Source organism: Rhodamnia argentea, chromosome 2, assembly GCF_020921035.1.
Source record: "Rhodamnia argentea isolate NSW1041297 chromosome 2, ASM2092103v1, whole genome shotgun sequence".
In the NCBI taxonomy this organism is placed as follows: Eukaryota; Viridiplantae; Streptophyta; class Magnoliopsida; order Myrtales; family Myrtaceae; genus Rhodamnia; species Rhodamnia argentea.
Genome location: NC_063151.1, coordinates 25,891,140 through 25,913,068, shown reverse-complemented (window position 1 = coordinate 25,913,068; position 21,929 = coordinate 25,891,140). Strand labels below are relative to the sequence as shown.

Genomic DNA, 21,929 nt, shown 5'->3' with positions numbered 1-21,929 from the left:
AACACCGACTCTGATAACATATTAGAAAGTCCAACCCAAAAGTTTAAACTATTTGGTGAAAGGTGACCACATGAATATAAAAGCATATAAGACTCGTTATAAGGCAATATGAGACAACAATAACTTCAACAACAATGATCATAATTTGGGATTTTTGGTGGCTTTTTCCCTATTGTTGTTATATTGATTACCATTTTCAGGTAAATGGATTGCCATTTTTCAAGCCGATTGGTATGGGTTCGTCGATGTATGGGGATGTGATTAATTGTTATAGCTCATCATCTAAATGAAACCGAACTATTAAATGATGTCACTCCTAAGTCCTAACTCGAGATTTTTTTTTTATTCTTCTTGCTCTTCGGGATTGTTTCTCCTGTTTTCGAGTGGACCCGTTAGAAACCCTAATTCCTAAAGCTGAACATCCCGCACGATTTCTAAGGAAACTCTGACAGCTTTTTTAATTGTTTTATGGAGATGCTTTTGGCCACTCTACAACGCCATTAATCTTTGGCCAGCTCATAGTTTGTACAAAGAAGCCAGACATGGCAGACAAAATAATTTTTACATGCAGTGACGGATTTGTCCTGGTCAGCCGCTAATCTGTCTAGGGGTGTGCAAACTGGATCGGATCGGCCCGAACCGATCGGGTTGGTCCGGTCATTGAGGTTGATGGTCCGGTCCCCGGTCCCAATAAATGGAACCGGTGACTGGGCGGTCCGGTCCTCGGGTTTCTTGTATTGGGACCGGATCGGCCCGGCCCGGACCGGACCGCCAATAATAAATAATTATTTATATATAAATATATACAATTACAAAAAAAAATTGAAAACAAAACAGAATAATAAAAGTCCACTGCCCATTTTTTTCCCAACCTTACACGGTCGCACTCTCCTCCTCAAGACTCTTTTTAGTCTTATTTTCTATGTTGTTTTTTGTCATCTTTTCTCTCTGCAGGCTTTTTTGAGTGCGGTTGGTGATGTTTTTATCATGTAATGGCTGGATTTTGTATTGAATTCGAACATTTTGGTCAAGTTCGTTGATCATAAAAGTCATAGTGAGTCGCTATGTTTTTACCATGACATAGTTTATTAAGTTGACTAGATTTTCAATAGTTAGCGGTCTTATTGGGCCGGGACCGAAACCGGACCGGGACCGGTCCGGACCCGGACCGGCGGTCCCGGTCCGGTCCTTGGTCCCAAAAATATGGGAACCAGGACTACGGTCCGGTCCCTGGTTCCATGCCGGGACCGGACCGGTTCGGACCATGCACACCCCTAAATCTGTCCACATAGCCTATAGGCACTCATTGTACTATGCGGGTACGTGGCAACTGGTTTTAAGCTAGGGTAACGTGAGAAAAAGGATTTTGTCAATTAATTTTATCACTTACTTAGCAGTGATACAAGAGGAAACATGCCATTGCAGGCAAGACTTTTCAAATTTGATACAAAATTGTTTTCTTTCGGACCCCAAAAAAAAAAAATTACAAAATTGATTGTTTTTCATAAGCATTGTATTTGACTTCTTGTATAATTATAGAATGGATACTTAAAATAATCTTTTGAGCTCATACACAGATTCAGAGGCTTGAGTTTCTCTCTTTCTTTTCCGAAGTCATTCAACAAAAATAGGTCTATCATGCTGGATTAAGGGTAAATAACTTTACATTAATTATTCAAATGGAGTTGTAAAAGTGACAAACGAGAGCACTTTTCTTATTCATGAAATGAGTTCGAATTACCGTAGTTGTGCATTTTCTTGAGAGGCCAGTCCAATCATATGTATTCTAGTTATAAATCGATGAGCACGTATGGGATGAGTAGAATTCCGTAGTTAGTGTATGTTAATCCAGCGCTAGAAGAGTCTTGAAATCCTCGTTATTAGGAGAAGGGGGAAAAATATGTATATTTTGGCTTTGACTTTTTTGTGGTGAATTTTGAAGGAACACTCGACTCGATATGACTAGCAAAACCTAAAAATTTAGACTGTCCAGGGCTATGTCTTCCTTTCTCATACATTTAAGGGCGTGACAAAAAGATTCTTAGCCTATATTGATTCCAACGTCCTAGTAAAGACGAGATCTAGTAGTGGAATTTCTGCTATAAATGGAATGTGATTAAACTACTCTTTTCAGTTTCAATCCAATCGTGTTCCCATGTAAAATGAAACTGTGAATTGACAGTGTCCGGATAGTTGGAGCAAACATCGACAATTAAAGACGAGATGGTAATGAGTGAAGAGGTGAACAGGTACACTTTCTATCTAGCCACGTCCCATTCCAACTCGGACATTTGCGTAATTGATGGTAGCAAAAGATTAGTTTCAAGAAAATCGACTTTAATTTTATGAAACGTGATTCATGCTGTGGAAGGTAATGGAAATTTCCGATATAAGCACGGTGCTATTAGCCGCGAGAGCTAGTCGAGTTGATACTGTGTTTACAGGTCTTTATGGTGCGAGGAACTTGCAAGATATGAACTCATTTTCAAACCGAAAGAAATCTTGATCCTTCAATTTAGTGGGTCTGTTCTGGAAGATGACAAAATTTCTACTGGGCACAAAAACCACATACTCGATTAACACAGCATGATGTGGATTGATTCATCTTTAATGAGCTGAAAAGGAGGGGAGAATCTCTAGCAGAATGAATCTCATTGGATTTTAGCCCCTACCTATACACATGACTGGGCTCATCCTACTTCACAGGAAAAAGGCTCTTTAGGCTTCGCCTCGCCATAATTACGTACCAACGAAAAAGGAAATGGAAGAGCATTATCAAAGAGAATTCTCTTCATTTTCTTGTCCTAAATCATTGCTTTTGCAACTAGCTCGATACACGACCCGACCTCTTCACGTTCGTCCCACGTGAACCGCATACGCATGCAGAGAACCCTATATTGTCCCATGCATGGGCATGGCGTCCCTCAAATCTCTCAAGATCACGTCGTCGCGTTTTATACGATTGTCATCATCTTGGTATCAGAGCTCGCGCATAACATCGAGTTCTTTTGGAAGTTTCCTTCTCTCTTTTCATTGCTTTCGAGTCACCAGAGATCCGCTTAAAGGGAGGGGGGGGGCAGAAGAACAGGAGCGGGGGCCCAAAACACAGGGCTTTCTTTCTTTCTTTCTGCGTCTACTGTTGGTGAATAGGGTAACTCCAGAGGTGAACTTACTTGTGGGTTTGAAATTCTAAAGAACCTACGAAGATCACTTCGGATCGTAAACTGTATTATCGCGGCACATGAGCAATTGTCCTGACCCCTGGCGGAGCAGCTTTTTCCATTGATAGTGAACAGCGGGATAAAAATGAGCGGAGAGCTCTTCTTATGGCGTCAAGTGTTTGGACCTCTTAAGAGTTGGAGCATGTTGTAAATAAAGTCGGATCGCAATTGAAGGCGACGGAATTCTAACTGTCAAATTCGCGCAATATGATGCCATATTTTCTCTTTCGAGAAAAACGTAAATAACACAACAAAATAAAAAAAGACTAGAAGAACAATACACCAGAAGTTTTTAAGTGGAAAACTCGATGCGGGGAAAACCACGGGATGCTAGTTCAGGAACCGCTCTACTATAATCAAATGATTACAACTGACACTCTAATGGTGTTTCTCTCATAATAAATCCTCACAATTGTCACAAAACACACCTTCACTTGACGAACTCTTAAGATCTCTCGTGTTTATTCATTGTTGAGAACTTTTGTGATTTCCCTAGAGTGATTTTCTGGTGCACACATAAAATCCTCCTTTCAATCGCTCTGTTATAGTGATATATCTCCATCCAAATTAGAATCTTCTTTAACCGATTTTGCAATCGCCTCTTGATTGAAAATCTCTCTAATTTGGATGATCTCCAGAATTGATTTTATCCTGGTATTCTTCCTTTTCAGCATCCCATCATAATAAGACTCCTTTCTATTAGGTATTCTTGATGAACCATCATTGAGATCTTTCAAATCAAATCCCGAACATGTGGGGCTGCTCCCGACAGAGCATTCGTTCGATCAAGTCGAGTTGAGATGGTAATAATGACCACAGGGACTTTGAATTGTACGATTGCTGAGCTAGTTGGGTGTTTTGTAACTCGAGTTCAATCTAAGATGAGTTCCTCGTTAGTCATCACCCGACAACGAGATAGAAAAGCCAATGGAGCAAGGGACTCGTAAAAGCGGCCGTATATTGGAAAAAGGAAGAAAATATATAAAAAAAAATTCGTCCTCACCTTTTATTCCAATGTCTCTTTACGTTTGTTTTTTAAAATACTCCTGGGTCTAACAACCACGGAGGAGTTGTCGGGTTTGGTGCGTCGGTCATTGGTAAAATCTGAGAGAGAGATGCACAACGGGAGCTCGGGGTCTCGCCGGCGAAGGCAAGTGGCGCCCAGCTACATTGAACTCGCGTTGGTATTGGAAAGATTTCATAGGATTATTGTCAATTGTTATAAAATTAGGGGTGATCGATTTCCGATCCGGTTTGATTCCCGGGCAGTCCAATGGAGACTAGACCGATCCAATTGAATTGGTGGATTATTAATAGGGCGAGTAACACGAAATTAAATTTTATTATATTAATTGACATTAGGTTTGCATGTGAGAAATAAAAAAACTAACCAGTGGATTATTAGGTTTATATTTAAGAAATAAATTAAATAAATAAAAAATAATTGATCCAATCCGATTCCCCTTGGAATTGGGAATTGGACAGAACCGAGAATTGGCCGATTTGGACGGTCCATCTTTCTCACCCCTAATAAAAACTTAAACTATTAGATGAATGCATGGTTTAAAAAATATAAATACTCTAACACTCCCCCTCACACATACGTTGAACTTTGACATATGATTAAAACGTGGAGATATGAAATATGGGATGCATGTAAAGGCCTAGAATGATTTGAACTTATGATCTCTTACTCTAATACTATGTAAAATTTAGTAAAATTTGAGGGAAGATGTTAGAGAATCAAAGAAATTATACTAATTGTTTATAATATCCTCCCTCAAACTCAACGTGACATAGATGTTAACTAGAGTTTAGAGCGCATGTGGTCCATGAACTTTGGTCCAATATGTAATGTGATCTCTAAATTTTTAATTTATTCAATATGATCCCTGAACTTTGGCCTAATGTATAATGTGGTCCCTGGATTTTACGTATATGTTCACTTTAGTCCTTGAACAGTATGAAAATTTTCAGTATTGTCCATGAACTTGAATTAATGGAAGGATAACATTAAATATTTTCGCATAGCTCAGGGACTAATGTCGTCATTTTGAACAAATTGCTCTCTCCTAATATTCTCACCAAGAAGCTCTAATGATAATGAGAGGAATTAAGCATAGTGGCACTTATGAACTTCAAGGGGAGATAGTAAAGGACCTTATCGCAGAGATGTTAGATGAGTTTGTTCGAGAAGTGAAAGGAATCCGCTACGTGGTTATATAACTGAATATAGTTGATATACTTAGATGTTAGTAGTTGTTTCCTTCGAATGAAAAATGTCAGATGTATGCTAACAATTTGAATGACTACCGAGTCATCCGAACGGAGATTGGTAAGATGATCAAGCATTTATAGACTCAAAATACCATAGAGTTTTCGCCAAAGCTGTTGAACAAATTCTGCATGAAAGAGGGCATAGTAAGACATCAGACTAATACTAGTGAAACACAATAACTTGCAAAGTTGATGAGTAGAACAATATTAAAGGCAGCCTAGAAGATGCTTTCTAGTGTCGGTATGGTTAGGAAACTCTTAATCAACATTTAGTGCAATGACGTACTTGGTGGATGGATATCTAAGACTACGATTGAATGTTGGACTTTCGAAGAAGTGTGGACATGTGACATTATTCACAATTTAATCATTACAAAGTTTAGCTGCTTGTGTTATGTTTAAGTTAGTGACAACAAGCTCGATAGAAGAGCAACAAAGTGCACAAAGCATGCAGAAGATGTATGGGGCAAAAATAGATGTTAACTATAGCGGGTGTGTTTTTATACAAACATATACAAGAAAAATAACATAAATGATCCATAAATTTTGGCCCAATGTGCAGCGTGATTCCCGAACTTTTAATTTGTTCAATATAGTCCATGAACTTTAACATAATATGCAATGTCGTTCCTCAACTTTTATTTTATTCAATGTCATATATGGACTTTAGTTGTATGTTCAATTTATTCATTGAATTGTATGAAAATGTTCAATATTGCCCCCAAAATTAAATTAATGGAAGGACAACATTAAACATTTTCATATAGTTCATGGACTAAGTTGAACAAGTACTAAAAGTCCGTAAACCATATTCAACAAATTAAAAGTTCATGAACCACATTACACATGGGGTTAAAGTTCATTGACCACATTACACATTATGTTAAAGTTTAAGGTCCATAAAATGTCATCGTTTTGGGCTTATCTTTCTTGTTTTAGCTATGTCAATGCTACGTAGGAGAGAAAAAATAATAAAAAAGCCATTTTAATATTTTCTGTTAGCCCAATTGGACAAAATTAATGGAAGGATTCGATTGTGCCAATTTGACAAGTTTTAGATCTTGATTGCACTTTCCGAAAGTTTTGAGATTCAATTGCACTTTCATAACAAGTTTTAGGATTTCATCGAGCGATTTTGTGCGCTAAAGAGAGAACTTGTCGATGTATGTAGGATACACGGCAATAGACTGTTGTCACTATTGTATATTGTTGTGGCTATTGTACAAGCCCCATTGTAGGAGGCTGTCGCGGTTGTTGTGCAGGCTACATGACATGGGGCTGTCATGGCTTCTTGTACGATACACGATATGAGGCTGGTGGTTACTATGTAGGCTACACGCAATAGGTTGTTGTGACTATTTTGTGAGCTACGCGATAGCAAACTATTATGTAAGCTATACAAAAACAAGGATATCAGTAGTAATTAGAAAAAAGAATGACAACAGATATGAGTAGTGCTCCGATTTCACTCGGTTGTGCAACTTCGCACCTGGTGCACTCAATGTTTTTCAAGAATCATCTAGTTTTGACATCAAGATAAGAAAGTCTAACTTAAAAGTTTAGGCTGATAAATAGATGGAGAAACACATATGTAAAGTGCGTTTAAACTCCATAATCAAGCAATGCGAGATATTTTAATACCCTAACTGCCGTTAAAGTCGGATTATAAATGGCATGTCGAGTTTGACAAAGGGGTGGACACACACACGAGATAAACCGGGACAGAACTTGACTTTGATACTATGGTAGAAAGGCCTTGTGAGATTACCGCCAACTAATCTGAAAGTTTATATTATTAGATGAAGATGTAGTTTAGCATTTACATATTCGAGAAAAAGCCACAAAAAAACCCTAATCATGCACACTATGACACATTTACTTATTTTTTTTTTTGTGACATAAAAAACCCTAAACTATATTGTGACATGTTTACTCTTGACCTTTTCATGTGACACCAAAAAACCCAAATTTGTATCAATGTGATTACTCTCAATCAAGGTTATATAAGATGATTTTCCATGCAAAACAACGTCATTTTTATTTCACTTAAGCTACATGGGTGCCATGTTATGCACTGTTTGCTTTCCGGCATCCATATAGATAGATTTTAATTGGTTATCATTAATGGAATCTTAATTGAGAGTAAATGGGTCACACAGATACAAGTTTGGACTTTTTGATGTCACAAAAAACTTTTTAGGATAAGTATATCACAATGAGCATAGTTTGAGGATTTTTTTGTGGGTTTTGCCCTAAATTAATTGATAATAGTGCATAGTTTGTGAAAGGATAACAATGACTAAAGAAAGGTTCAGATGGCTCGGGTTTTCTAATTAGAAGGTTCTTTTTGGAGAATTGGAGAATATAAAACTATGATAGGAGCAAAGAAAGGTGAGGAAGAAGTATATCAGAAGCGTCAAAAGTTGTGCACGACGCTCAATTTAGTGTAAAAAATTTTCGCCGGATCACTTAAGTACTAAATCGGAGAAAAAATGCTCACTTAAGTGCAAAAAAAAAAAAAACAAAATCCCGCCAAATTGATTACACGGCTTTTATAATTAGATTTTTAATATGACATAACATATATATATATATATATATTTAACATATTAGCCTACTTGGACTTCTAAACTTAATAAAAAAACAAATTCAAGCAAAAAATAAAATAAAACAGTTAAACTAAAAAAATTAAAATCAAACAAAAAAATAAAAATAAACTCAGGCTGTCTGTGGCCAAGTCGTTGTCGTTGGCCATTGCCATAGTTGCCGGGAAGGGTTGGCGGAGGTTGCTTGGGCCTTCCCGAAGCCCGACGACCCTTACCAGCCCTTAGCGAAGCCTTGACGTCCCTTGCTCGCTTAGATCTAGGGTTGGGCGCGACCCTCACCCCAAATCCGAGAGTAGGCCAATGGCCCTTGCTTGGTGCCGGCGAGGCCTCACTTGGTGGCCTCGTCGACCACCATATATCGTACGGATGTCGATTCAGCCAAAAAATTTTCAATTTAGCCAATTTAGTTTTTAAAAATTTTCCAATTTAGTCCTCTCAGTTAATTTTGATCGGTAATAATTGACGTAGACACCAATTGTCTTACATGCCACAATTGGCATTGATGTGGATATTATTTGTATTTTTTTAGGATTTTTTGAATTTTTCCTTTCCTTTCCTTTCCTTTCCTTACAAAGGTCATCCCTGCCCTTGCTTGTGGTCGACCATCCCCGAGGCCTGGCCACCGGCGGAGGGAAATAGGGAAAAAAGAAAATAGAAAAAAGAAAGAAAAGAAAATAGAAAAAAGTTAGAAAAATTAAAAAATTGCAAAGCATAATCCATGTCACCACCGGCCATGCCATGTAGGACAGCCGAGATTGACCGAACCGTCACGTCAACAATTTTCGTTCATAATTGGCTGGAACGACCGCACCGATGAATGGTCAAATGGTCAAATTGGCCAAAATGAAAAGTTTAGAATTGGATCGGCATTCCGCACAACAATTTTAGAGCTTTTTTGGTAATTATCATCCCCTATCAAGTGATACACTTCTTAAGACATGGTTTCATTTTCGAATCTCAATCAATCCGACAAACCTTACGGTAAAAAGAGCTGTGAAATTCCTGTAGCCGGGATAAAAGACGGAAACGCGAGGGACGGCGGGTGGAATTATTCTTCATTAAGGTAAAACCTGGGGGACACATCAGAGCACATTGTTGAGGTGAAAATGGTGCATTTCTGGGAGCCCCACTTTGGAGAGCAACAGGACAGAAGGACACTTCGATCCAAGCGCAAGATACCAAAAGAGACTTTACTACTTTACATGGAAATGGCCAAATATATCAAGTGAAAAAGCACGGAGGCACTCATCCCAGTCCCATTCATGGCCGACGAGGACCAGAATGCCCTTCCCACATTCTCCCAAAATGCATGTTTTGTCTTCTGTATCGCCTGCCTCTTGATGGCAAGAGAGACCCTCTTGACGAACTAGTTGAGTCGAGTCGAGTCGCGTCGCGTCGTCGCACAAGAGGGGGAGTTTCCACCAATTTCGAGAGGTCAAGCCGGTGGGGAGGGCAATTTGGCCACATTGCCATTGAGGATGGCGGGCATTTTGTCCTGTGGTGAAGGGGAGATTAGGCCTGAGATAGAGAAGGGTGGGTTTTGGTATATGGTTTGTTTTTCCTACATGAGGACAAGACAAGGGCACATGGACGGACAGAGAGGCCCTCGCTTTACATGGAACGGTCTTTGGTTTTCGAGAGGCTAAGGTACCTTTCTTTTGTTGCCCCTCGCGATCGAAAGTTTAACTGGTTTCGCAGATGACCTTAGTGGCCATTGTCTGAATTTAGTCTTCCTGGATAGATTCCTATACCTATCGTTTCGGTAGCAAAAACAAACCTGCCTGATAATCTCCTGGAGACAAAAAGATAGGTCCATTGTGGCTTCTTTTCTTTTCTTTTTTTGTTTCTTTCTCATTGTCCAATTGGGAGGTTCCCTAGCACTTCACTCCCTTGTCTTCTTCCCCCAACAATTCCCTCCGCACCACTCAACCCCTCCGACCACCCACTCCTTCCAAATCAATCTCACCACCTTTGTCATTGCTTGAGATAATTGGCAGAGATATCGGTGTTAGAGGTTGTTCACAAATATCGAGAGATATCATGGATGCTAGAGATCATTGACAAGACCAATATCGAGAAATATCCTTGATTAACCCCGATTGATTGTGTCCGACGTTGTAATATATCATTAAATTTCTTAGTTATTATGTAAAGCTTATAGATAGCCTCTTGTGCTGTTAGTTTAGAACGTACGTAACAATACATTATTCTCCAAACTCCAGTTGACTTCTTCTAAGTCACCTTTAAGTTTAAGGGGATGATAGAGAATATTGACAGATATGGAAGTCAAAGATTATTGACAGATATTGGGAGATATCCTTGATTAGTTATGATTGATTGAGTCCGACGTTGTAATATATTATTACCTTTCTTAGTTATTCTGTAAAGCCTATAAATCGGCTCTTACCCTCTTTGTTTCGAACGTACACAACAATACATTTTTCTATAGTTACAACTGTCATTCTTCCTACATCATCTCTATATAAACTTCCTCTGCTTCTTTCCCTCATTAACAATACTCTAGAGGACCCTTTTCTTCAAAGATCACTCTCTCTCTCTCTCTCTCTCTGTTGCTCTCACACGCCATGCCTTCAAGACTCTCAGATGCCTACAAAGACCACCCTGTCTACTTGCATCATAAGTACCTAGACTTCGATTCGCTGAAAGAATTGCCCGACTCCTATACATGGACGACACAACCTGAGGACCACCCTTGTCCTAACTCTGTGAGTGGCCGAGAATCGACGGTGCCGGTGATTGACCTTCACCGCCCAAGCGCACTAGACCTCATAGGCCACGCGTGCAGAACTTGGGGCGTCTTCCAAGTCACCAACCACGGCGTACCCGAGAGGCTCCTCGATAGCATCCAGTCCGCTGGTGAGAACCTCTTCTCCCTCCCGGTGCAACAGAAGCTCAGGGCGGCTCGCTTGCCCGACGGCATCCCGGGCTATGGTGTGGCGCGGATCTCTCCGTTCTTCCCCAAGCTAATGTGGTCCGAGGGCTTCACCATCGTCGGATCTCCGCTTGAGCACGCTCGCCAACTTTGGCCAAACGATCACGCGGAGTTCTGGTATCGCCACTCAGTGATCATCGTGCATTTGTCCTGTGCTGCTTTCTTGTGTCATATTGCTACTTTCTGAAAGCCAAAATATGTTTCTCTAGAACGAGGAAACCTCGCCTCAATACCTCACCGATAATATTACGAACTAGACATGAGCACGAGTCAAAGCTCAGGCGTATGGCTTAAACGTGAAAAAGTTTGCCTTTTGAGAAAGTGGACTACGTGCTAAAAGTCTATGTCCATTCTCTAATCACTGAGCCAATCTTGTGCTTATGGCCAAATCTTTCATCACGTGCCTTTGCGATGGTGCTATTACTAATAAACATGAACGCCATTTGCAATTAGCAAGGGATTACAATGAAAGCCATGGACCCACACAAAAGAATTGAGTGAAGAGAATCATAAACACTTGGAAAAGATCAATTTCACCAGCACTTTCACTTACTTTGGTTTTATATTCATAAAAATGATAGCATCTTCTACAGCTGTTTCCATGCCTTTGTCCTTTTTTTTTTTTTCCCTTTCGTTTTTCTGATTCCTTGTCTTTTACTAGCTGTTGCCTTAGTGATGTAATTTTCTTTTTTTTGTCCCATAGTGATGTAATTGAAGAGTACGAGAAAGAGATGAGAAAGCTAGCCGGGACGTTAATGGGGTTGATGCTCGGGTCCTTAGGCGTGTGCAAGGGAGACATCAAGTGGGCCGGGCCGAGAGGGGACTTCGCCGGGTCGTGCGACGCGTTGCAGTTGAATTCTTACCCGGCTTGTCCCGACCCGGACCGAGCCATGGGTCTTGCCCCACACACTGACTCGACCCTTCTCACCATCCTCTTCCAAAACGGCACCAGCGGCTTGCAAGTCCTGAAAGAGGGATGCGGATGGGTCACGGTCCCTCCGGTCCCCGGCGCGCTTGTGGTCAATGTGGGGGACCTCCTCCACATATTGTCCAACGGCTTGTACCCGAGCATCCTCCATCGGGCGGTCGTCAATCGGACCCAGCACCGCCTTTCCGTGGCTTACCTCTACGGCCCTCCAAGCGATGTCCAGGTCTCGCCCTTGCCGAAACTGATTGACCAGAACAATCCCCCGCTGTATCGGCCCGTGACCTGGAGCGAGTACCTCGGCACCAAGGCGAAGCATTTCGACAAGGCGCTGTCGTCGGTCCGGCTTTGCACGCGGATGAACAAATTGCAAGATGCAAATGACCAAGTAGTGAAAGTGGGCTAGACATTAGACAAATGAGAATGCTGAGATTACTATTGTCATTAGTTCCACTTAAATTTTTTGCCATTTCTTTCATTTGGGTATTGATTGATTGACAAGATGCTATGGAATCCAATTTATCGGAGGCCTCGGGAGGTGTGTCACCGAGGAACACCAAGGTTCCCAAAAACAGTGTCCGAAGAAGAAGATAAGTACATCAAATCAAACATAAGCGGGGTTTGCAGAAAAAGAGAGTCACTGTCGTGTTCTTTTGTCCTTTTGTGGCAAGAGAGAGAGAGAGAGAGAGAGAGAGAGAGAGAGGCCAAAGGAAATTGGCCAATTGAATATTTTCAGGTACACGACACGCAAACCGACACTCTCCTTTTTGCCCCGGATATGAAGGAAGATCCTCTCTCCAGTGAATAAGACACTGATCAAAATAAAGATGCATAAATCATTAGCTGAAGCTTTGGAAGATTATAGGGAGAGGAAAAGACAAAAGAGAGAAGAAAAACAAGGAAAAGGGTCCCCAAGAAATAGTAAAAGAAAAAAAAATGAAATCAAAAGGGCAAAAGGACGAGAGACCCCTCAATCATTTCTCATAAATCGATGGAAAAGTCAGAGAAAGAACCAAAGAGGCCATAATTGTGCAGAGTTAATTGGACAAGGATAACAGCTGCCCCCCAAAAGATTGTGTGTTTTCTCATGTTATATCCATCTGCATCTTTCCATCTCTTGCTGTTAAAATAACGAATGGTGTTGCTGGCATTGCAATATCAGGAAGAAGATGACAATGTCCTGTGCCAGAGGGCAAGCCATGCGCTTGGTGACACAGGTGTGGCCTAATTGCAATCAGGATCCCGCCTTCGGATGGGCCGGCGCGGCTCGGCTTTTACCGTTGAGATTTGTCTCCTTCTCTATTTCGGCGCCTGGCATTAGCAGCATATATTGTAAGCTGGACCAAAAGAAGCAAAGCAATATGCAAATCTGATGTGAGACTTGGCCCTCCTCATTTCCAAAAGATATGTTGATACTGTCTAATCGGTGCGTGCAAGTAAATTTGTCTGTCTATACAAAGAATCAGCCACTTTGGAATGACGATGGTGTAGGAACTGGAAAAACTTGGGTTGAGAACGGAAACGAGCAAACACCTTATCTATATATACAATCCATTAGCCATCAAAGAAGGCGAGCCCGCTTTCAGGGAGAAGTATATAGTGACGATGGAGAACGGTGCAATTGATTACACCAGGCGCCGCTAAATCCGCCATCACGAAAAAGTTTTCAATTGTAACGATAATATTGAGAACCGATGCTAGACTAAGCGTACTGAAATCAGTGAACTCGCGAAACATAAACAGCAGATGTGACGTCGACTTGATTAATCAAGAATTGATTTTTAGAAAACAGAGGATGTCCGATCCGATCATAGAATTTCATCTAGATATGCTAATTATGTGGTCCTCAATAATGCTAACTGGCCAATATAACACCGGAAAGGCTTAATGGCAATATCACACTGTTCATAGTTTTCTTTTCAAGTCATCCATCAGTCCATGACTTGTCAAAGAGTTGAGCCCATCATTTGCAACAGTGATCAACCTTGACCACATTACAGATAAGCCAGATTGCTCCATCCTTGTAATTCCACAAGAGGACATCAAACGAAAACATTTGCAATCATTGAAATTTCCACCGAAAAGTTCGCACTTCAAGTATCGGAATCAGTGGACAGCGCGTAACAACGAACCGAGGACGCGATTATTTTGTTCGAGGGATCTTTTCGGGTCTGTCAAGTCTCGACCCATGCACTCTCGAGAGATCTAAAAAGAAGATCTTGATTGTGAATTAATCATTTCAACTCCAGAAGATTGGATATCATCTATGTGTACAAATATAGGAGTCATTTCACCATCTTTTCTCACCGTGCACCCTATATATATAGATGAGTACAAAGATTAGAGTCATTTCAGTATCTTTCCACAACGTGTGCACCCAAATTATCACATCCTAATCGATCGGCTATACTGATGTATAAGCTGATAGAGATGGCTAGCAGTCAAGCATACAACTATTCTGGGAAAGCAAAAGCAGAATCTTAGATATGGATACAATATTGGTATCTGAAACTAGCTATGTCCTTGTCTCCTCCGACTAGGCAAAAGCCATCTTTGATCGATCGAGAGAGAGAAAGAGAGAGATTGTGCAGCAAGCTAATCTAAGGGACTCTACTAGGTCAAACCTCTTTCGATCAAGAATCCATTCATCTGTTACCCAACAAAAGGTCCCTGAATTATTGTGGAAGGTGTAGGAAACATATTTACTTTTGCTTCGAGCGCCTCCGTTCAGATATTATATGTATTGTCAATAATTTTCAAGAACCTAGAATTCCTATTACCACAATTAGTCCTCACACTAAGAAAGAAGCTGCTTAAACTCTCGAGTCTCGGCTCAATGATGATATCTTGCGACAATTAATTTGATGAACAAAAAGAACCATCGTACCGTTAGCTAACATCGAAAGGAAAACAGAAAATTAATTCAGAGAGAGGCCAGTCGTTGATCACGGTGCAAATCAAAATGGTAAGAAGACAAGCTAGGAAGCTGAATAATAGGTAGTGTATAGCAAGTTACCGGCCATAGCACCGGATGCCGACTTTCACACAAATGGAAACTAGCATGGCTAGGGCATTTCTTTCATCGGACGAGACATGATCCACTGAAATAAACCTACCTCAGGTTATAGATTACCATTATCAGTATTCAGAAAATACCATAATTCCAGTGAATCATCTCTTGAATGCAAGGCAAGGACTCTTGCTTCGAAGTTATTAGCAGTGACAACACAAAAGAATTCACGGGGCCGACCATCTAGGGTGCTTCTAAGCGGCCATGTGCTTTTCACTCGAATGTGCAAGCACCTGATTGTCGCCATTCAGTTTCATTTCCATAAAACTATCCGACATGGAGAAGTTCGTCCTCTCGAGACGAGTCAAATTGCAGCACAAAATCCGAACCCATCAATCAAACAGCGAGCTAATTACACTCCTTATCGAAGAATCACCAACACCGATAGCCATAGGCTATAAGCCTAGAGCAAATCTCGAAAGCTGAAGAGCAGGAGAGGTTTGCATCAGCATTAACTTGTTTCCAGAAGTGGTGGATTAAGGAAGTCCATTCATGAATTGCTAAAGGTCTCTATTGATGACCGTCCCTTAAAGCTATACTCACCACTTCACATGAATCACACCATCAACCTACAATCGAACCGAGCGAACGCGGTTGCAGAAGCAGAGCTCAAATATCAAGCGCAAACGAAAGAAATAAAACTGTTCGAACACAGAAACGACCAAAAACAAGTCGTTGTAGTATAGTGGTGAGTATCCCCGCCTGTCACGCGGGAGACCCGGGTTCGATCCCCGGCAACGGCGTTCTTCTGCTTTTTCCTTGGGCCTGTAAAACTTTTAATGGGCCTTTTGAGAATGGATTCCCTTTCGGAAAAAGTCCTTCAAAGGGGTCCGACAGATTTTCAGAACAAAATTTAGGTTAGAGCCACCACTCACCTCTACAAGCGTAATTTATAGAACTGACATAGCAAAATTTTAATAATTTTCAATCTTTTAATAATTTTTCTGCATTTCTTTTATTTTTATCTTTTTTCTTTATGCTTTGGGCTGGCCACCAGCCTTTGGTGAGGGCTCACAGCCCCTCGTCTAGGGGCCAGCGACCTCCATCGGCCTAAGCCGAAAAAAGAGAAGAAAGGGAAAGAGACAGAAAAAGAAATTATTAAAAAAATTAAAAATTATTATTAAAATTTTGCCACGTCAGCTAGATCGGTCAAATGGACTAAATTGACACAATTGCAAAAATTTTATGACATAATTGACAAAAAAAGTTTAGAACTCGAATTATCACAATTGTAATAGATTTAAGACTTTTTCGATATCTCTCTTGAAAAAGAAGTGTCCATTATGAATTTGACAATTAAGGATCTTTACAATTAGAGATACACCAACACTTGTCAAACATACTGAATAAGAAGTCATTCAAATTTCCAAATATTAATTGTGCATGTCACGGACCAAATCCGTGTACCGAACATTGCAATACATTTGTTTTTTTTGTTGCTGATATGGGACACTTTTTTTTTTTTTTAAGTAAGATTCATGGATTGAAAATCCTTGTTAAGATTGCAAATTTGGCGGAGAACGCACTTGCTGACGCGTGCGTTAATTAGGACCACTGATTATTAAATGGAGCTTACCACTTGATTGATGACCCTACGTATCTCCCAAGTTGTACGGGGACCATATATTATCACCGCGATATGGACAACTGAACAACCTTCATGCACTTCATATAATCTTTTCCCTGATCTCAAATTGCAGATCCTTGGAGTTCATTGCACCTTCACAACACAGTCCAACTTATTCAGTAGGTAATCGAGATAGCGAAAAGGACCCTCTGAGTTCATCAAATTTCACTTTACGTACCATATGGATGCATCTTTTCGATCGTATGACATCGAAGAAATAGACGGATTGGGATCTTGATTGTGATTTGAACATGGCTAGGGATGGTTTTTCGTCATTATTAGGTGTATGTTTTGATTTGGAAGCAGACGAGGTAACAATTGATTGAACATATGAAAAAAAAGTTAGGCCCACTCTCACCGGACATTTCAGAGTGGCGTACGCTGGCAAGGTCTCTCTTAGAATAGGGAATTAGCATGCACATAACTGTACTTAATCAATCTTAAGATGCTTTAGGTTTCATTTGTTTCGCAGAAAATGAGGGCTTTAAACATACTTTCCAAAAACTATCGCATATTGCCTGCAAAAAATGAATGAACGAAATATATTTGTATTTTCTACGCAAATGCTTAGATACAAATTATTATTGGTAGTGAAAATATTTTTTATTGACTAATTATTTCAAGTAATCTATGTAACAATATTTAGGAAAGTGTTTTTCAAATCACTCATTTTTCGCCAAACAAATAGAGCATTACATTAAAAAAAAAAAACTAATCTCAATAGATTTTCTATACTCTCTCTCTCCCTAGAGAATTCCGTTTTTTTTTTGTGTGTGTGTTTCCATTGACATGCATTAGAAGTTCACGAGAAAATATTGCATAACCAAGTTGTGCCACGTCAGCTCTGCACTAGTCCACTTACCATGAGACACGTGTTGCGAGCGGCCCCACCCGTAAGACCAACCCCTCTCTTCTCTGTCTTCAATGTGTCCCTCTCCTCCTTTCCATTCTCCCACGACAAATGAAAAAAAAGAAAAGAAAAAGGAACTTAAATTTTCGGAAACACAAACTCATATACTTAAAATCAAATTCACATTATAATGATAGTACGGTCCCTCTTATAATGATCGTACCAGCCCATTCGTGCCACATAAGACGGCCAGCCTCTATGTCGGTAATTTTTTGCCAAAATTCACTAGATGGACTACAGTGACAAATCATTAAAAGATTTATGACTCAATTAGTAAGTATTCCGGTTACTCTTTTGACTCAATACACATCTCTATCTTAATCTATCTCACATCGAACAAGCAGCCCCTCCGGATTAAAAAAATTAAGATTGAACCAAGACAAATACAATAGATTTTGGTATTTTTTACGTTCTGTTGGATACCATTAGTTTGCCTTGTTTGAAACACTTTGGTTGCTCCTTCATATCAAAAGAGAAATCTAACTGATGAAGAGAAAGTTGAGTGAAGTAGCCAAAGAGAAATCTAACCGACGGGTAGAATGTCGAGTGTAGCCAGTGTTGTGTTCGTGAGATAATATTACTGGGTGTGTTTGTTTCGAGAAAACTCCATAAAAAAAGAAAAATGATTTCCCGAAAATCGTTTTCTGGAAAAATGGTTTGTTTACCTTTATTTAGTAATATGTCACCGAAAACGTTTTTTGGTTTTGGTTCTTGTTTGGAAAATGATTCAATCTCAAGACTTTATCCGAGGAAAAAAATTGATTTTCAATTTTTTTTAAAGTTTTATGTTATAGTATTATTTTATATTTATTATATATTTTTTCTTTTTCTCCGTTGGTCGCCAGGCCTCGGCGACGGCCGGCAACAGACCACATAAGGTCTAGCTTGCCGGGTGACCAGCAAATTACGAATTCACTTTCCTAATTTTATGTACGAATTTTCAGTTAATCGGAAAGTATTTTCTATTGACTTAAGTCATTTCTGGTGAGCCAAACTGGTGAAAAGTTTGGAAAACCAATTATTGGAAAACACTTTCACTCAAACAAATGCATCTTAAGTGAAAATTACCCAATCAATCCTAAATCTATTATTCATATGTTACTTCAATCGTAAGCTTTTCAAATTCGCCAATTTAGTCTTGAACATCTTCCAAAATTCCAATTCAATCCTTTTGGTGAATTTTCCCCGAAAATTCTGATATAACGGTCTAGTCATCGCCTCGCCGGTCATTCTATGTGGCATGCCACCACCCCAGTGAGTTTTGGTGAAAATTTACTAGAGGAATTTCACTGAAATTTCGCGAAATAAATTTATGACTAAAATTGGTAAAATTGACAAGTTTAGAACTCAACTGGTATCCATATAATAAATATAGGATTGATTGGATAATTTTGCTAGATTATTGGTGACCAACCGACAATAACCTCACTTGCCTTTTCTTCGTTCGTATAATTAATTTGATTTATTTAAGGTGGTGATTGATCTCTCTCTCTCTCTCTCTCTCTCTCTCTCTCTCTCTCTCTCTCTCTCTCTCTCTATATATATATATATATATATATATATATATATAAACGCCACTGGGATTCATTTTAGGAAGTCAAAAAGGCATAATTCATGAAGTAATTTTGTACTTTTTCCCATAGCTGGAATGGTTTTACTTTTTTCTCAGCATCAATGTCTTTATCAACCTAAACTTGGGTCATCAATCGAGCTGCATCTGAAAGGCTGATTGTGATTGAGAGCTCCTTTATAGATGTTTAAAACTAGATACACATTACGAGCTTGTTCGTTGGTAGCTTAATTTCTTAGTAAGGAAAAAATGGTTAACTCGATACGATAGTACATGTCAATAGTTCAAATTCTGCTACTTCTTCTTCTTATGTATCGTTATTTTGCTAGTTCCTTTTACTAGGCTATTCCGTTTCTCAACCGTAGTTCGATTCGTATCTTTTATACTTTTGCGTACTCTCGCACGGTCTATCTTAATTATTCAACTCGAAAGCACGCATATAGTTCGTATGAGAGATTCATTTCTTGACGGCTGCAGTTTTTCAGGCAACCATCTTTCACAAACGAACCCTAGAAGTTCATCATGTTAGAGGTGAAAACCCTTCACCCTATAAAGTGAAACGATGCAGGGACGGAAATTAGGAAAATTGTATACCTGTCACCGTCTAAACTCGCAGTCTCTTCGATCACAGGGGGATCTGAAGAAGTCCTTTCTTTCTGCTGCTCCTTGTTGCCGAAAGGGCTTCGATTAGGAAGTGACCTCTCTTCCAAGTCCATCGACTAAAAGGAATCAGACCATTTAAAGTTGGATAAGCCCAACTCGCTAGTTCAATTACTCTCCTATTTATTATTTATCCTTATTATAGTGTTTAAGTATGTCCAAAAGGCTCTACTTAAGTTTTATTAATTTCGGAGAAAAGACCTCGTAATATAATCATGTCGAATCCTCGACAGATGGACATGCTTATTAGAACAATTTGATGTATTCGAAAAATTGTGCGACGGCATAGGCTAAATCAGATTTCATTACAAAAGAACAAGAAACAATATTTTGGCATGATAAGCTTGCGAGAGTCCTCATAACATGACTATTCTACAATGGGAAATACAAAAGACACCATTTGAAGCAACATTGCACAAAATTAAGCACAAACGCAGAGCCATATAACGCGCCAACACACCATTGCATAAATAACAAGGGGCTTATCGAGCTTATGATTCAATCAAACGACCGGAGTTTCAATCCCACAGAGCCTTGACTGTGTACTCATGCTTGCAAGTTGCGACCCTCGTCGGAGGCGTAGAAATGGATCATCCCCACGTTGTCGAATGGCTTATACTTGAGAAGGTGTTTCTCTTCGACAAGCTCTCGACGCACTTGAACCATGCCGCTAAGGAACGAGAACAAGCCCAGGGGGTACCGGGTGGTGCTTGCCTTCATGGCCACTCGTTGATCATGTGAAAGTATCCTGTCGTTGTTCCATCCCTGGTCGAAATCCGATACACAGAGAACTCGAGTCATTGCTAATGTTTGAAAACATGCGTTGAATTAATTAGATGATTAGATAGGGAAGGGCCAAGCAATTTACCATGCTTACATCGCCCGCAAGGAATACGGAAGTGTTTGGAGGGAGGTCGAAACCGATCCACTCGCCTTCCTTGGTCTTGATTTCCATGTCGTTGATGTGCTTCTCGTGAAGCATAGACAAGAGGTCATGTCGGCGTGGCGGGGTATGGCGTTGTCGCCCTGATCGCTGGTCTCGGGCACCCTATACTTCATGAACTGAAGGAGATAGCTAGTGGAAGCGACATAGAGTTGTAGTGTTTCTCCACACCGTAATTCTCAAAGATCATCCTTACCACCATATGATCTAGCTCCGCCACTTTCATGGAGTAAGAGTACGCGACCTCGCTTATCGCATAACAAACCAACTCGTTAGTTAACAATATCGTAAAGCAGGCGACCCGGGAGGAAAGTTTGCGTAAAATGAAGCGAATCGACAGTTAACAAGATACTGGAAGTGGTCATTCCCCTCGGTCCACACGAGCTTGGTGAATTTGCCGACTTCTTCCGGTTACGTGAGTTGTTGATTCCCAAGCCTTCGTGGAGGGGAATGAGGGAGACTCGGCCGACAGTAGGGCTTGTCGCTGACATTCTGACTCTTGACCTCTGTGGGGAGGCCGAACAACTCGTCGGTGGGCTTGAAGATTGCGCCGTTATGCTCCGGAGGGACTCCGTCGTATCAAGCTACGAAGCAACTGAACTCTTGAAGGCCATGGCACACTCGTTTCATCGCCAAAGCCCATGCGCTTGTCCCTTGTTTCAAGTCCTTGTTGTTGACGTCAATGACCGAAACAACGAGGAAATAAGAGAACCCATTGATGCGGAAGGTGCGTAAGACGAGACTTTGCCCTTCGACAGATGTGGTGTATGTGTTGGTGCTTCCCCTTGTTCGTTTACATGTATTTGTTCTTTTATATGGCACGCGAACGGGTTTCATCTCTTTTTTCTTTTTTCATTTTAACTCAAGCCGTGTTAATTCACTATTGATTTAGTTAATCAGTTTGTTGATTTCTGACAATATAGGTGCTCATATCGTTGGTGATTAGATAGCTTATTTTTCAAAAGTAAAACATTTCCTGGCGCATTGAAAACCGGATAATTGTCGACGGTTGCTAATTCCATCCTTAACCTTTCGATTTGGCCAATTTAGTCCCTAAACCTCTTGAAATTTAACAATATAGTTCTTCCGCCAATTTTGATAGAAACCGCTCGGCCATCACAACCAAAATTGACGTAGATAATTTTCGTAACTTTCTAAAATTTATCC

At 40.1% G+C, this 21,929-nt stretch overlaps 1 protein-coding gene, 1 non-coding gene and 1 pseudogene across 2 annotated transcripts; 2 read left to right on the top strand and 1 right to left on the bottom strand.

Moving 5' to 3' along the window:
- The first annotated feature begins 10,626 nt into the window (after positions 1–10,626).
- On the top strand, positions 10,627–12,610 carry LOC115737269 (gibberellin 3-beta-dioxygenase 1-like). Its single transcript, XM_030669306.2, has 2 exons — positions 10,627–11,174; positions 11,761–12,610. The coding sequence occupies exons 1-2, from the start codon at positions 10,690–10,692 to the stop codon at positions 12,386–12,388; spliced, it is 1,113 nt and encodes a 370-aa protein (XP_030525166.1). The 5' UTR covers positions 10,627–10,689; the 3' UTR covers positions 12,389–12,610.
- A 3,113-nt stretch (positions 12,611–15,723) lies between these two features.
- Positions 15,724–15,795, top strand: TRNAD-GUC. The gene has a single exon. It is a non-coding gene; the product is annotated as a tRNA-Asp (tRNA).
- A 4,526-nt stretch (positions 15,796–20,321) lies between these two features.
- LOC125313748 lies at positions 20,322–21,478 on the bottom strand (annotated as a pseudogene).
- Positions 21,479–21,929: the final 451 nt, after the last annotated feature.